The 17,663-nt window shown below is 29.0% G+C and overlaps 2 protein-coding genes across 2 annotated transcripts; one reads left to right on the forward strand and one right to left on the reverse strand.

Moving 5' to 3' along the window:
* Positions 1-5,898: 5,898 nt before the first annotated feature.
* LOC118032843 (FCS-Like Zinc finger 15) lies at positions 5,899-6,797 on the forward strand. Its single transcript, XM_035037619.2, has 2 exons — positions 5,899-6,270; positions 6,446-6,797. The coding sequence occupies exons 1-2, from the start codon at positions 6,017-6,019 to the stop codon at positions 6,663-6,665; spliced, it is 474 nt and encodes a 157-aa protein (XP_034893510.1). The 5' UTR covers positions 5,899-6,016; the 3' UTR covers positions 6,666-6,797.
* A 3,552-nt stretch (positions 6,798-10,349) lies between these two features.
* On the reverse strand, positions 10,350-13,828 carry LOC118032849 (uncharacterized). The gene is made up of 3 exons (XM_035037625.2): positions 13,522-13,828; positions 13,297-13,402; positions 10,350-10,649 (listed from the first exon to the last, which is right to left on the reverse strand). Exons 1-3 carry the CDS (start codon positions 13,693-13,695, stop codon positions 10,567-10,569), a joined length of 363 nt encoding a protein of 120 aa, XP_034893516.1. The 5' UTR covers positions 13,696-13,828; the 3' UTR covers positions 10,350-10,566.
* Between the last annotated feature and the right edge of the window lie 3,835 nt (positions 13,829-17,663).

The raw sequence follows: 17,663 nt of genomic DNA on the forward strand, positions 1-17,663 counted from the left end.
AATCCTAATCTGGATATTACCTTATCGACTTTTAAAAAATATATATTATTTTAATTTTTATTAAAATTAGTTTTTCATAATCAACTTGAATTAATCCAGATTCATCATAATTCAAGTTTAATAAGTGTCTATTTGGAAGTAAAGTAAAAGTAGAGATTGTTTTTTAAATTGATTTTCATTTGAAAATTTATTATAATAATTTTTCAGTTTTTTTAGATTAATATATGAAAATAATAAAAACAAATACTAAAAAATTATTAATTCAATATATTTCAGATAAAACAAATTTAAAATTTTTAAAAAGCACAATTAAATCTTAATACCAAATAATATCCAAGTATAGTTTAAACCATGTTTAAATCGAATGATATGTTTGTAATAGCAGTAGAAGTTGCTTTTCAAAATACTTTTATTTAAAAATTTATCAAAATAATATAATTTTTTTTATTTTTAAAAATTTATTTGTAATATCAATAAATTAAAATAACCAATATATATATAAAAAAATAAATTAAATTTTTTTAAAAACACAGTACTACCAGTATTTTCTCGGTATTTAAAAACATAGTTGAAATCACATTTTAAAAAATTTAAAAACTTTTTTTTTATTTAAAATTAAATTTTTTTTTTAATGTACTGGTAAAAAAATAATTTTAAAAATAAAAAAAATATTATTTTAATAAATTTTAAATAAAAAATTATTTTAACCATGATTATTACGGGACTTTCAAATAGTCTAATATTGCAACTAAAGCCTGGCAAAACGATGAATTGTGTCATAGAAGTGGTGTCATGTCAAGTCAATTTCAATTGGGCATCAGTTCCTTTAGGCCCCATATTCTATCATTTTCACGATGCGCACGTGACCCAACAACTGCTCATGAGGAACACCTTCCAGCAAAGATTGGGATTTTTTTTTAAAATAATAACAAAACTAAGTAAAAGTTTTGAGGGAATTGTATTTGTTGTAAAAGTATTTAAGAAATAACCCAATTTAAATTCAATTTTATTTTTAAATATAGGTTCTTATTTATTATTATTATTAAAAATACTGATGGTGTATCCATGCAAATTAATTTATCTCACTAAAATACTATCCAAAACTTTATGAAAATCTAATTGTTAAACAATAAAATTCAAAATCCAATAATCAAGAAAAGAGATATAAGTTGATTCGGTAAGAGAGAGAGATAAATAATACTTTATAAGGGACACATTAGAGCTCTATTTTTTACAAATATGGTATTATTAGAAAAATCTAAACAATATGATTTTAACATTATTTTGAAAAACTATCAAATAAAATTGTAATTAACTCTGAATTAACCCCCGAATAAGAACCCTAATCAATTATGATTTTGTTTCGTTGAGAATCGTCTCGTTGAGATCTTTCTAACGGTACCGGATATATTAAAAATAAAATTTCGTTGTGTTTTTAATGATCTATTCTTTATTTCTTAACCCTTTTTTTTTTATTAGATCTTCATAAAATTTTAAGTTAAATTTTGTAGAGATCAATCAATTTGCATGAAACAAGCAATAATTTAAATATCCTGGCTTAGAAGTCCGATAATGTTAATTTGGGGTTAATTTAGATCAATTTAAATTTTTTATATATTTTTTTTAAAAGTTAAAAATAATATATTTTAGTGAAATAATTTCCTTGATTGTAGGAGATCCACCATTACACGAAAAGATTACTATACAGATACTTGGCCCTGTTTGTTTACTGGAAAATAGTTTTTTTTTTGGAAAGTGAATTATTTTCGATGTTTGGTAGTATAATGAAAAATAAGTTGGAAAACACTTTCCAGTGTTTGGTTATGTCATGGAAAATGAGCTCGAAAATAACTTATTAATATTTTATTTTTCAAGTTTATTAAAATAATGAGAAACAAATCTTACAAATTAAAAGGTTGAATGAGAATGAAATTGAAAAAAAAATATAATTTCATAAATTATCTCAAATAAAATATATAATAATCAAAATAATAGATATCAAATCTAAAAAATAAAATAAAAATAAAAAATGAAGAAATTAAAATAATAATAATTAACATTTCATAAATTATTTCAAATAAAATAAGTAACAATTAAAAGAATAAGGACCAAATTTAATAGATAAAAAATTTCAACAAAAAATGATAAGGAAAAAGCAAATAACAATTATAAAAATGAGGACCAAGTTAATATAAAAATTAAATTTTAAGAGATGAAATTGAAAAATAAATATTCAAAACAAAATATTTATAGCAATTAAAAGTTTGAGGACCAAATTTGATATAATCAAGCAAATAATATGATATTTCTAAATTTTTTACAACTTCCGGAAAGTGTTTTTTGTTCAAATTTTTCAAAAAAACACTTTCTTGAAAATCAAGCTAAATTTTTCTTTGACTGGAAAGTGTTTTATCGTTTACCAACTTTCTTAATGGCAAACAAACACAGGAAAGTTTGGAAAGTGGTTTCCCGAAAACCATTTTCTGAGAAACAAACATAGCCTTAGAGACATTACCTTTGCTGCAGCATCCGTATTTAACAAAATCATTAACTTATTTCAATAAAATTCATCGCTATTTTTATATTTAATTTTGAACGAATATAATAAAATAAAAATAAAAATAATAAGATTTAAACTTTTAATTATTTGATAAGTTTAATCTTATATTGACCCACGAGAATCAATTAGTGAACAGTTGGTTAAACCACTAAACCAATAAAGTATTACTTTAACCGATTTAAACACCTTTTCAGTTCTAATAACACTATTTTTATATTATTTTTAACAAAAATAAAATAAAATAAAATTCATTAAACTATTTTTTTTATTTGAAATCATAACCTTCAGCTCTTGGATAATTTTAGTCCATAGATTTATATTAGAATGATGTAATTTACACTCCACTTTTTGTTATTTTTATTCCATTATTTATTTATTTATTGTATAGACTAAAATAAATGTATTTAATATGTTTCTTCTACCTTATTGAAATCTTAAATGTAAAAAAAAAATTAAAATAGATCTTATTTAGATTCTGAAAAAAAAATGAACAAGAATTATAATAGATTATGCCTAAGTATTATGAATTTATTTTAAAAATACAAATTATGTAAATTTTATTTCTTACAAATTAACATTGAATTAATCAATGTTGTAAATTCTATGAATAGGTTACTCAATAAATCATGACCCTAAATTTTTTAGTTACCATAAATTACTATAAAATCATAGATTATTAGACAGAAGGATCTAAAAAGAAATGACGGTGAAAAAAATAATTAATTAAAGGGCAAACAAAAAATTTCAATTTAAGTGTTAAATTGAATTGAAAAATAGTTTTAACAAAAGAAAAAAAAATCAAAAGAATGAGTGCTAAGTTGAAAAAAATAAAACAACAAAAGTTTTGATTGAGGGATGAAATTGAAAGCTAAAAAAACTTTAATAAAAGGGTTAAGAAAAAAAATTTAAAACCAAAAGATTAAGGATTAAAATGAAAAAAAAACATATAACAAATTTTAATTGAGGACTAACTTGAAAAAAAAACTTCTATAAAAAAAAATAAGAACAAAATAAAAAATCAAAAGAACGAGGGTTGAAATTAAAAAACCAAAAAGAAAGAGGACAACCGTGCACTTTACATTGTATGAGAGATAAGAGAAGAAGAAAAAGAAAAAAAGAAACCACTAGTGATAATCCAACTACCTTATACATGCACCACAACATGTGGAAGAGAACATGATATGCATTCAAAAGAGATGGTGGAAGGCCAATTGTGGTCATTTAGTGACATTGAATATGCCTCCTAAACAATGAGGACGCCACCCACTTGTTGGCGTGTACGAAGCACACACCAATAATTTTTTTGATTAAAAAAAATTTAAATTCATCATGAATATACTAAAACTCCGATATGACCTTGATGATTACCCAAAAACTCGTGTCAAAGTATAAAAATACCCTCAAATACAAACCTTGTTTTTTGTTTTTTTCAAGGTCAAATAAGTATTTTAACTATAAATGAAGAATGGAAAAACCAAAAAAATCTTTGCCCAACAACCTAATATTTTTTTGATCATTAGGGTAAAAAATTATTTTTACTGTTTAAAAGTTTATGAAAAGTAAAAAAAATCATTGACTAACAACTCTAAATTTGGTTAATTTTTAAGGTAAAAACATATTTTTACTGTGAAAAAACATACAAAACCTAGGTACTCCCAAATAATGTTTTAATAACCAATAAATTAATAATAATAAAAAAAACTGAAGCACCTTAACAACCGATTGCTGTTTTTTACACTAAAAAATAAAATAATAATTTCACCTTAGCAATTCACACTAATTATATGTACTGCTAAATTGAAATATAACACCCTATTTGTTGTTTTAATGATAAAACTATAATTACAAAACTTAATTTAAGGTTTTACCTGTATCTATTCAAGTAAACCTTTATTTTCTTAGGCCATGTTTGTTTGCCTGGAAAGTAGTTTTCCGGGAAACATTTTCCAAACTTTTGTGTTTATTTGTCAAGAAAAGTTGGTCAACGGAAAACACTTTTTAGTCAACGAAAAACATTTTCCAGTCAATTTCAGTCAAAAAAAAATTTGACTTGGTTTTCAGGAAAGTGTTTTCCCTTTAGCTGTGTTTGTTTTCCGGAAAGTGGTTTCTGGAAAATCATTTTCCAAACTTTCTTGTGTTTGTTTGCCAGTAGGAAAGTTAGTCAATGAAAAACATTTTCTAGTAAAAGGAAAATTTGGCTTGGTTTTCAGGAAAGTGTTTTCCTGAAAAATTTGGGGGAAAAACACTTTCCGGAAGTTGTGAAAAATTTAGAAATGTCATTATTTGCTGATTATATTAAATTTAATCCTCAAACTTTTGATTGGTATATATATTTTATTTTGAATATTTATTTTTCAATTTCATCTCTTAAAATTTTATTTTTATATTAACTTTGGTCCTTATTTTTATAATTGCTATTTGCTTTTTCCTTATCATATTTTTATTAAAAAATTTTATCTATCAAATTTGGTCCTCATTCTTTTGATTGTTACTTATTTTATTTGAAATAATTTATGAAATGTTGATTATTATTATTTTAATTTCTTCATCTTTCATTTTTTTTAAAAAAATTTTAGATTTGATCTCTATTATTTTGATTATTATTTATTTTATTTGAGATAATTTATGAAATTATATATATATTTTTTAATTTCATTCTCATTCAACTTTTTAATTTGTAAGATTTGTTCCTCATTATTTTAATAAGCTATGTATGAATATAGGATATAATAAAAAAAATTCATCATTATAAATACTTTTTAGATTTCATTTTTTTTATTGTAAGTGATTAAATATTTTATATATATTAGATAAACTTGAAAAAAAAATTAATTTATTAATAAATTATTTTTCAGTTTATTTTCTAAATACAACCAAACACTGGAAAAGTGTTTTCAGTTTATTTTTCATAACACTATCAAAATATCGGAAAATACTTTTCTGGAATTCACTTTTAAAAAAAAAACCACTTTCCTGCAAACAAATGGAGGCCAAGAGAATAATTAAAATGTTATAATTTTAATAACAAATATTTTTTTACAAAGAAAGTTAATAAGTTAGGGGTTTGAACGGATGAATTCCAGATCATAAGTGAACCTAAGCTTTTAAGAGGGTAAGATTGGTTTTTTCCCTCCTGTTTTTCTTCAATTAGAACCGGTTCAAACCGAAAAAAGCCGAAACAAGAAACCAAAAAGGAGGAGTAGTAAAAGAAAGTGAAAACTAAAGGGGTACGTGGCAATTAAGAAGCACTACAAGTCAAATCGTCCTTAATACTGCTGTGATTGGACCCACCTATCCTTCCCTTTTGTACCATCCTCTTCTCCCCTCTCTGCTACTTGTTTATTTATTTCCCTACTTTTTTAACACTTCCTTGTTCCTTCCTTCACCCCTAAATAGCCATAACCATACAGTGGCAAAGGCACAATCTTTGCTCAAAGATTCATTTTATGATGAGACATGGTGGGTTTAAGTATAGTTCTTGAGGCACAAAAGAGTGGCAGTGTTAGCAGCAAAACCCCACAAGTTATCAACAAAGCTACCATGATGATGATGATGATCAGCAACAAACCTTCTTCCCCTCCTAGTTCTTCTTCTGCAACTGCTTCCTTACCTTCTTACAGAAGCTGTTCTTTTCCAGTCCCTGCTTTTCTTGAGCAATGCTTTCTCTGCGGGCAGAAACTCTTGCCTGGAAAAGATATATACATGTACAAGTAAGTAAAGTGCTGTGCTGGATCTCTGTGATATGTTTCTGTTAACCTTCAAGACTTCATCTTTTCTTGTTTCTGTGCAAAAACCAGATCTTTATCATCTCTTTTTCGTTGTTTGTGTGCTAAAAAGTTTTGATTTGGATGTTGGCTAACTATGTTCTTGATTTGTTGTGTGTAGAGGGGACAGGGCTTTTTGTAGCGTGGAGTGCAGGTGCAGGCAGATATTTATGGACGAGGAAGAGACAATAAGGAAAGAGAACTGTTCATTCTCTGCAATGAAACCAGCTGCATCTGCTGCTGCTTCTTCTTCTTCTTCTTCCACTAAAAGCGCTTCTACAACCCCTGCTTATCGTCACCGCAAAACCACAAGAAACCGAGCGGGTGGTTTTGCTTACTGAGAGGGGGGGAAGGGAGGCCTCGACGGTGCTGTTTTTTCTTCTTCTAGTTTTGCCCTTGTTACTTTTTTGTAATGACATCTCTATCCTTTTTCGTTTGGGTGAACTATGAAGCTGACGAGGGTGTTTAATCAACTTTTTAGCCCCCACGTACCTATGGGCACAGTTTACAAACCAGGCTTAACCCGGGAATATTCCACGTAAAAAATAGATAATTAAGAGTTATATTTAATTAAATTAATATAGTTAATTATAAGAGTGTTGATGCTATAAAAATATTTTATTTGAAAATAGGTGTAGAATAATTAATGCAAAATGGTGGTTTCACTTTAGAAGCGCATGTTAGTGTAGTTGTAGAGGGAATAAGCACTGAGAGGACGCTGTGCACTGCTAAGGGAACAATCTTGATGGTGCTGAAGCTAGTAGTGGTGAATCAAGAAGAATTTGTACTTCAAAAAGAAAAAAAAAAAAAAAAAAAAGAGAGAGAAAAAAAAGAAGAAGAATTTGTACTTGTGGACAATTCTATGGTACCCATTGGCACATCAAAAGTACCATCTAGAACAATGAAGAATATTTCTTGCAAAAAACCCTGTTGTTTTATTTCTATGTGAACAAATGCTTGTATGACTGCATTTTTGCCTGGCTTTTTTTCTGTTTTGTTTTGTTTACTTGTAAAAACCACCGAAAATATAAAGGTTTAATTATTAAACTAACATAAAATTAAACATTGTTTTGAAACCTGGCTGGTGTGATGAGTGGGTTGACACAAGACTTGATTAACTAGGAAATTCAGAAAATTGAATCAGTTATTGAATAAAAAATAAAAAAACCTAATCGACTTCACTATCAACACATTGATTTTTTTAATTAAAATAATATTATTTTAATTGTTTTTAAAAAAATCTTAAGACTGAATTAACCTTCTTAAACCCACCAGCAGTCCAGTTTCAAATCTATATATATATATAAAATTTCTAAATTGCCTAGGGAAATCACATTACACTTTTGAACAAAATTTTGTCATTTGAAGAAAAAATAGGATGCCTTGATTTTAGGGATAATTTGATCCTTTGTTTTTAAAAAATTATATGTATTTTTCAACTTTTTGTAAAACAGTAAATAACTAATTTACCTCTAGGTTAAAAAAAAAAAATTATTGGCCAAAGGTATTTATATCTTTTTATTTTTTAGCATATAGTAAAAATATATTTTTTCCATTGGAATAAAAAATGTAAGACATGTCCAGGTGTATTTCCATCATTTTACATCAATTTTTTTCCCTAAAGAAATAAAGATTCATAAAGGGTATTTTAATTTTTTTTACTTTTAGTGAATAATTTTTATATTAAAAAACTGTTGGCACTTGTTTTTCACGTGCTAGTACGCGGGAGGTGCTTGCACTCCTTCTAATAGCCAAACCTGCTTTTCCACCATGTCATTAGAATAACCATCGTGTTTTCTCTCCTCCTAGTGCATCGTGTGACAAGGATTGATGAAAGGTTTTGTCATAGGTAATTGTTTTTTTTTTTTTTCCCCTCTCACTTCTTCCTGAAACATTATACGTCGTTTTTCTTTGCTTTTGGTATTTCACTTTTAGTCATTGTTCTTTTAAATTTTATTTTTTATTCCTGACATTTTTATAATAGTTTTGTTTATTTTCAATCTAATCTTCTAATTTCAATGTCATATATTATATATTTTTTAATTCGATTTTTTTTCTTGGTCCTTTTATTAAAATTGAATTGATTTTCAGTTCCATCTTTCAATCACAATTTAAGGTATAGAATTTTTAATTCGGTCCACATTGTTTTGGTTTTTTTATATTTTTTATTAAAGTTATTTTTGTTTTCAATGCAATCTTTCTATCAAATTTTTTTGGTTTCCCTCCAATTTGTTTTATATTTTGACTTTCATTCTTATTCTTTTAATTATATTTTTTTTTTATTTTAGATCCTTATCTGTAATTGAATTTTTTATTTTCCGGTTTCATCCTTCAAAGTTTTAATTGTTTGGGATTAGGCTTCATATATTTGTTTTTATGGTACTTTCGATCTAGTGACCTGGTTCACGGGTTTAAAAATGTTAATATAGGTCAACATCCCTTTTGTTTTGCTCAATTTCATTTCTGACTTTATCGTTCATCATTTTTTTAAAAAAATATTAGCTCTATGATTTTATTTATTTATTTTATGTTAAGTTATCTTGGTCCCATGACATGGACCACGAGTTGGTTAACTTAGGTTGGTTTGTCTCTTGTTACCCAAGTTATATGTTTATCATGTTAATTTGAATTGTTTTTTTTGTCCCATTTTTTTAATTCAAATTTGCGCTTCCAAGGTTTTTTGTCTAAGTTATAGTGATTTTTTTTTAATAAAAATCTTATTCTTTTATTATCATTGTTTATTTTTCTATATCGTCTAATTAAAATAAAACCAACTTATTAAATCCAATTGAGCCTATAACCCATGTCGTTTGTTTTTTTAAATGCGCTTGCATCACCTAGACTATCACTGTCTTTTTCTTGTTTTTTAATTCTAATTTTGAATCTTATTTTAATTGATACCTTTTTTAAAATAAATTTTTTAACTTATGTTTCAATTAATATCCCCCCTCCAATTTTTTTTGTGTTAGCCTTTTTTGCATAAAGCCTTTTGTTTTAAAAAAATTATTTTATATATATTTAATTTTTGAAGATATTATTTTGGTTTATCTATAATTTTTTTTATGTTTTATATAAATAAACTTTATTTTTAAAAATAACTTTATTTTTTCACTTATTTACACAAATAATTATTAATTTATTGAATTAGATGATTGCATAAACTTTTCTGCTTATATTTAATTTTTTTTAATGTAAAAAACATGTCTAAAAAGTCTATATATATATATATATATATATATATATATATATAACACACACACATATAAAGTACACGCGCACACACACATGGCAAGTTTTAGAGAAGAAGGTGGTGGGTGGCAGGCATAAAGTCTCTGGATTCTGTCCTCAGACTAGCAAGGTGGGCACGAAGGTATTGATATTGATATTGGAATTTAAAAGAATAAGAAAAGGTGTTAGGAATTAGGAACTTGGAATCTTTTATAGTTTCCCATGTGCCCATGCAGTCATGAAAGCTGAAACCCTTGCTTAGCTATGAAGGACACACCATACATGGGAAGGTGGGAGAGTATTTTATATGGTGCTCCATTCCACCACCCTCCCTGGAAAGCGACACCTGTGTTCTTGCACCACCCTGTCGATAATCCGATTTTCTCTTTTATCGGTTCCGAGATGCATTCCAGACAAAACTGTATGGCGCTCATCACACCTCTTTCTGGGGATCTTCTACCTTTAATCCATGTACAGGTGAACAGAGATTAGTTAAAAATCTACCCAGTCAAACTCTTCAAAAATACAAACAAAGAGAAATTCATCTTCAGGCAGAGCTTTCGCGGTGACAGCTGAGCTTCTGCATATTTCACTTATTCTTCCTTCTCTACACGTGACTTGACCATTTTCTTATTACTTCTCAGTTTTGAACACGATATCAGGGATAAATGATATTTTAGTTTATATCCAAGTCTTTGAATCAACAGCTTCAACTTCCCTGAAGAGAGAAGCTACTCATGATAATTCAATGGAGCCAGCATCCACACGATGAATCTATGACAAAAGTACTATCCAAAGATAAAAGCAGCAACTCAGTTGACTGAGGGACGGAGATTCATATCCACAGGTTCAAAACCATTTTAAGTGTGATCAAATATACATGTTAGGCACAGGAAATTCTGGCTAGAGTCTTTGCATGCCAGGAAGTTTCAATTAATACATACAAGCACTAGCTATAGCATCATGATCATAAATGCATTATCGGCATAGTTGTGATCGCCATGACCATCAGGATCAACCAGATTTGAATAGCAAAACAGCTTTCTGGTCCAAATAGAAATAAACAAAGTGGTTCGTCTCATGAGTCACATATGAACCTGTATTTCAGGAACAAAATGAAAACAGAACAAACGTTACTGAACTTTTTCATGAAACAAGTTACACGCAATCCAATTTCCCTCAAAGGATCAAAATGTATCAGAGAGGATGGAAAGCAAGGCATTTTCTTCTTTATCAATTCAGTAAGATAAACTACAATGAAGCGAGAACAGTTAGCCAACACAGTGTGCACAGTCAAATTAAGATGCACCAATCTCAACAAACATGGGATACATATTCTCGAAGCACAGGGATCACTCTCATGTTTGAGCATCTAACTGCTAATTTTCCTCTGTAAAAGAGATATGCAAGTGGCAGTGTTTGAACTAGTATAGAAATCTTATTCTCATTTACGATTTCTGGAAACTCAGAATATGTTCATGAATAAGCAAAGTGCCATTCTCGGTTGTGACCTGGGTGAAATTGAAACCAACAGATGCATTCGTGCACATTTACTTGAAAGAGAGGACAGATAGCGCGATGCTCTTCCCACCTTGGCCCACAATTAACAATCCCTTTTACTTATTTAATTCCCACTTATGCATCATCTTTTTTTTTTTCCTAACCATGTTTGTTTATAAAAATAAGTATTTTACAATTGAAATTATTAGCTCCAAAAGAGAAATCATTCTAGAAGTTATATTTGGAAAGAATAAGAAGCTGGGCTAGGCTTAAACTCACGTTGGACAACAAGAAAATCAGAACGGATTCAGGCTGATCAGAACATACTGTAACCTGATGTTAAAACTAGGCAACAAACTAGTATATGGAAAGCTATATCCAATCCAGGCAACTAACCAGTAGATTTTTCTAGTAAAATCCAACTTAAACAATATATTTTTCCACAATCCGACATTGTTCTTTCTCATATTTATCTATATATTTGTTAGACAGCACCAAATGATCCAAAATGCAGCCCAACTGGAGGCAGTTTTTAAACCAAAGCAAGTCAAATACCTCTACCAGTAACTGCAAGATATATACCTATCTTTTCTTCAATTTTTTTTCTTTTGAATAAATTGAAACTGTGAGATACTTTGAATGTAAGCAGAGATTTGATTCAATATCCTATTTCTACTAATCCACAAAATATATGACTTTAAATAATCATAATCTTTTTCGGCACACTGAAAAAAGGCATCAATTCAAACAAAAATCTCAAGAGTTTCGTTTGAATTTTTTTCCCACCATGTGCACCTCTTGAACATGGATATACTAGTTTCACTCTAACCCCATGTCAGCATGAACTGAACATTGAGATCCATCGCGTTGAAGATTAAATATCCTTGTCAAACTATCGACCATAATATATTTGACAAATTATATTTTTGACAGCCAGATGAGCTATACAAACACTTTAATTTGGCTAAACTTTTAACAGGCAAAGCCAGAGTCCTCTCAAGCAAAAGAGATGTCCCTCTGACTTTGTGCAAATAACAATGTATATTTACAATCTGTTCTAAATTATGTGCTATGCCTGATTAAAATCTTTAGGGAAGCTAAGGACTATGAAGTTTTACATGCAGAAAATTAAACAGGAAAAAAACACGTTACAATAATATAGGCTCTTTTCAGATACACCAATATATTAACCTTCATGCAAATGAAATGAAATCACATTATATGCATTCAAGAATTTCATAAAAAGAAGCTTAAATGGGCTTCTGAATAGTTTGCTTTGTATTGATTTACTCAAATAACACCTCTCAAGAGTTGCTTTTTAATCATGCAACATCTTCAGAGGTTGTTTCAAAATTCGATAGTATCTATAGATTATTTGAGCCATTTTATTGAAGGTGCAGGCCATGCCTAGCCAATAACAAATGATCATGGTCTTGCCATTATCAATTTTGCACAAATGTACAACTTAAGGACAATGAATTCATAGACATTAAATGGCCATAGTTAGAGCTCAACTGCAGAAGGGGAAAATATGTCGCATGAAAGCACTGGGAACATATATTATCACTTCTAAAGTCAGTTGTTGTCAGCAAAATCCACTCTCCAACCATTAGATCCCCATTGGGATAAGATCACCCAGAAAGATCAAACAAGAACAGCCAAATTCTAAGGCAGACAACAGCCTAGCCATTTAGCAAACTAATTATTTAAGTTTTATCCAAATAATCGAATCCAAACCCGCCTATCACTTCACACAGTCGAAGCCCCAACAACACCTCAAACTGAAAACACAATCAAGTTTTTACTCATCCCTAGTTATCCCTAATATCATCGTCACAAGCAAAACCTAAATTAGTACAATTCCTTAATTCCTTAATTCCTAACCAAATCAATGGCTCAAATCCAATTACAGCCCACATCTCTTAATAAGCTATCAACACACAATTGAACCATAGCTTATCACATCCCCTTTGCACCGCAATTACATTATCACAATCAACCATGCCGCCTCTATAACAGAAAGAAACAAGTTAATATAGTTTAATCTAAGCCTAGATCTGTCTTCCATATTATTTTAACAACATAATAACATTGCCCACCCAGTAATTATTGAACCTAAATATATACCAAAAGCATAGATCTTTAACAAAAACACTCCAAACCCCAAAAATACAAATGTACTAAATCAATTCTAACAAGAAAAGCAGCCACGAAAATTAAAATAAAGAAGTGAAAATGGGTTACCAAAATTGCGACCAACAATGCAATGCCAAGTGGGTCCATGCTTCTTATCAAACTCCTTCTTTATATGCTCTGCTACATCCTTCTCTACATTGTTCCTCTCAAATGCCTAAAAATAACAATTAAAAAAAAATTACCCAGAAAGCAAAATCAAAAACAAAAACAAAATTATCAAGTAGAAACCCAGTTTAAGAAAAAAAGAAATTAAGTGAGAGAAAGAGAGCTAACTGCGATGGCTATATCAACAGCTTCTTTTTGCATGTCATCTTTCATGTCAGCATTCTTGATGATGATTTTTTTTCCGGGAGGGGCTGCTGCAGCCGGTGATGATTTCCGGTAATAAGAGTCGTTCTCGACCTTCACACCTCCGGTGATGCTTCTTTTCATGTCTTCACTGTTCATTTTCTTTGCTTTGTGGTTAAGTTTTAGGGATTTTTTTTTTGATAGAGAGGGGAGAGCTTTATGAAGGAAAAGGGAAGTAAGATGTAAGCTGTCTTCTTGTTTTCTGTCGAGTGGGAACACTGAACTCTGAAAGTGAAAGTGTGGGATTTATTTGATGATTTTACTTTGGTTTACTGCTACATGTGGTCCCTGTACTTTTGACATTTTCTCAATGCAGTCCTTGTATTACAAGATAATGCAGAATAAGGAAATAAAATAAAATAAAATGTTAAGAACACACAAAAGGTTAATTTTACAAAGTTAACTTGTAGTACAAAAGGTAAAAGAAGATAATGTGAAACTTGGACGAGCTTATGCAAGAATTAAAGGGATTATAGGCCATGAGGCGAGACCTTTAGGTTGCTCTAATAGCTTCAAAATCCACTTCAAATGGGATAGATTCTTAAGGGCTTGTTTTGAAATAATGGGTTGTTTTTTTTTAAGTGTTTTTTATTTAAAAATTTATTAAAATAATTTTTTTAAAAAAATAAGTATATTAAAATAATCTAAAAATATCAAAACAATATTGATTTAAATAAAGAAAAAAATAAAAAAAATTTAAAAAATTTCAAAATTATTTTTAAAACATAAAAATAAATAGAAAGATGAACATCCATATCATTTGGAACATTACTTAGACAAATTTTGTTCTCTTTTTTCCACCAAAATACTGCAATATCACATCTTCAAGCACAAGATCTGTGAATAGAAAATGATCAAAACCATGATGATCTTTTGTATTTTATATTTAAATATAAAATGAATCAATGGAGAATTGAGAGGAACACTTGTTACTGTAAAGTAAAGCTTAAAAATGTGGGGAATATATTAGTAGTGGAGAATATTAGTTAAAAATTAATAATATTTGGTTGTCTATAATGGTATCTAGTTATTGTCATGAAATTATAGTTATAAGAGGGTGGAATATTAGTGGTGTTGCCACCAACTTCATTAATTTCCTTACAAAATAACCTTATTGTTGAAATAATATGAATCCATCAATTTTGACTTAACTAAACTACATCTCACCACATAAAAATATAGGTCAAAAACTTCCATACATCATAAAAAAAAAAAAAATTCAAAACTGGTTTGCCATCCAAGCTACATAGGGAAATTTAATGTTATTAGGATCCAAGTCAATCAAAAGCATTTCCCAATGGGGGATGCATGCCATAGACATCCATGCATCATGTTAGAATTTTTAGATTTATCAACCGATTTCTCAATTGGTATTTATACTCTTAGTCCATCGGTAATAATTTTACTAACAGGTTCATGGACAAAAATACTCCATTAGAAATACTCTCATCGGTGATTTGTGGTCTGTCGGTGCGACCATAGGTAATAATTTTACTAATGGTTAAACCTTGAAAAACAAAACAACTTAAATTCAAAAAATTATTCTCATATGAAAAAGATTTCAATAAAAATATTTGTATAATTATTAAGAACAGTAAAAAAAATTAAAAAAACAAAAAAAATGCAAAAACAAAAACACAAAAAAAAAGAAGAGAAAACAAAACTTCTTGCTTTAATTTCATTTGAATTTTGGACGAGAAAAGAAAAATCTAGTTCGTTTGGTATTATGGTTGGAAATGTGTTTTGTTCCAACCACAATTTACAATCGTAATGTGAAAACCCTGAAAATTTATAATTTAAATATGTAGATGTGTAAACCCTCATGTAAACGTAAGACTGAAAGTGGTAATATTTCGATGAGTGATGAAAAACAAGATTAGAAATAATAGATAAATAATGATATATAATAGAAGAGATGACCTCTATAAAATGAATTCTTGGATATGTGGTGCGCCTAGATGTTTCCTTCATTCTGAACGGTGGAGATCGGAAACTCATTCTCCGGAAAGGTTTTGTGCATGTTGAACAGTAGCTCATCCATTTTCAAGTAAGCTCGGTTTTATGCAGATCTAGGGAGATCTAACTATTGGATCATTATGATTTTGAGATATAGTATGCACAACTCTATGATATGTAGTCTGACCGTTGGGTTTAGAGCAAAAATCAGAATTTCATGACTTATCGCCTTTTGAATCTATTGCTAGTTTTGGCAAAATGTAGCAAGCTTAATTAAATACATGTTTTGATGAAATTAGAATTGTGTGGGTGTATGTTTTATGGAAGATATAATGGTAAAATATGTTCTTGTTATTAGTATTATTATAGATTAATTGTGTATTATTTATATGAGGGGAAGTATAATTATTGTGTAAGAATAGTAAGGAACATTGCTATATGAACATGTTGATTGAATACAAAGCTAACTTGTTGGTTGTGTGGATATAAATGGGGTGGAACCATGAAGAAATTGAAATGAAATAAATATGGAAAATAAAACATATTTAAAGCTAGCCATAAGTATTTTTGGCAAATTGATTAGTTAATGAAGATTGTCATGGATTCCAACTAGTAGGGTGAAATTGTTGTTGTGATAATGATTTATGAATATTAATTATTAAGGTTTGCCGCATATGTTTAATCGCACGAGGAGAGAGCGAAAGAAAATGAATAGTTCATCATTTTGTTGTATTAATAATAATATTAGGAGAAATCCCAAAAGGAATGAGTTTCCTTATTTTTGGTCTAATCTTTGCTATATTGTAGAGGTAGGGAAATTGTTTGAATGTTTTGCTTTAGAATTGGTTTGAATTTGTGATTTAATGATGCCAAATGACCTTGGATGATGTTGTTTTTGCAATGAAAATAAGTTGGAAGTTGAAAAGGATTTTCAAGGAATGGAAATCCTCGTTGTCCAAAATTTTAGCTATAAAGGAGGGGCTATTATGATTGTTGATTGTGAGCCTTAAAACAAAATAATTTGGAGTTGGTTTCTTCATAAAAGTTGTATTTCCATGTTTTAGCCTTTCATAGAGATAAATCACGCCCAAAACTGAGTTTTACAGCTTTAGTTAGGATTAAGACACTAGAAAGTGTTCTGGGTTGGTTAAGCTAAATTGATTGGAATCAGACAATTTTTAATCTTTGCTTGGAATTTGCTGTTGAGTGATGGTTTTGATAACAAAATTATAAGAATGAATATAAACATGAAAATAAGTAAGAGTATGAGATCTTAAAGAAAATTCCTTGTGATTGGTTTGAGAATACTAGTTGAATGAGAATTAAATGAAGATGTGATGTTGGTTGTATTATTGATAAAAATTGAATCCCTGGTGGTACAACGGAAGCTATGGGGATTGGACAATAGCATGGAGTGGCAGCACATGCACCTATTCAGGTAGGTGATTTATCACCTTATTTTGTAATTATTAGTTTTTCTTAAATATTTGTGTTGTGTGTTTAATTGATGTTAAAAGAATGAAACAAATGAATAAGTTGAGTGATTATTTCAAAGGAGAATTATTGGTAATTTAAGAGAAATTACTGAAATTATTTGGCTAACAAAAGAGGTTAGTCGGATGTTGGGTAATTCGTATGGAATTACCGGATTGATTGGCTAACAAAAGAGGTTAGCCGGATGTTGGGTAATTCGTATGGAATTCCCAGATTAATTGGCTAACAAAAGAGGTTAGCCGGATGTTGGGTAATTCGTATAGAATATTACTGGATTGACTTTGGCAATCAAGATGGGGTAGCCAGATTTCTTGGGTAATTTTAAAAAATTACCGGGTTTATTGGTTAACAAGGAAGTTAACTGGAAATGGGGTAATTCGTATGGAATTACATGATTGATTGACTAACAAAAGAAGTTAGCTGGAGGCTGGGTAATTCGTATGGAATTACCAGATGTACTGGTAACCAAGGAAGGTTAACCAAATATGTGGGTAATTATATGAAATTACCAGAATTATTGGCAATTGAGATGAGTTAGCCGGATAGTTAAGTTTTGAAAAGATTATGTGAATTAATTGATTGAAGTTAGAAGTAGTAAATTCTAAATGTTATGAGTA

Source organism: Populus alba, chromosome 8 (genome assembly GCF_005239225.2).
Source record: "Populus alba chromosome 8, ASM523922v2, whole genome shotgun sequence".
NCBI lineage: Eukaryota > Viridiplantae > Streptophyta > Magnoliopsida > Malpighiales > Salicaceae > Populus > Populus alba.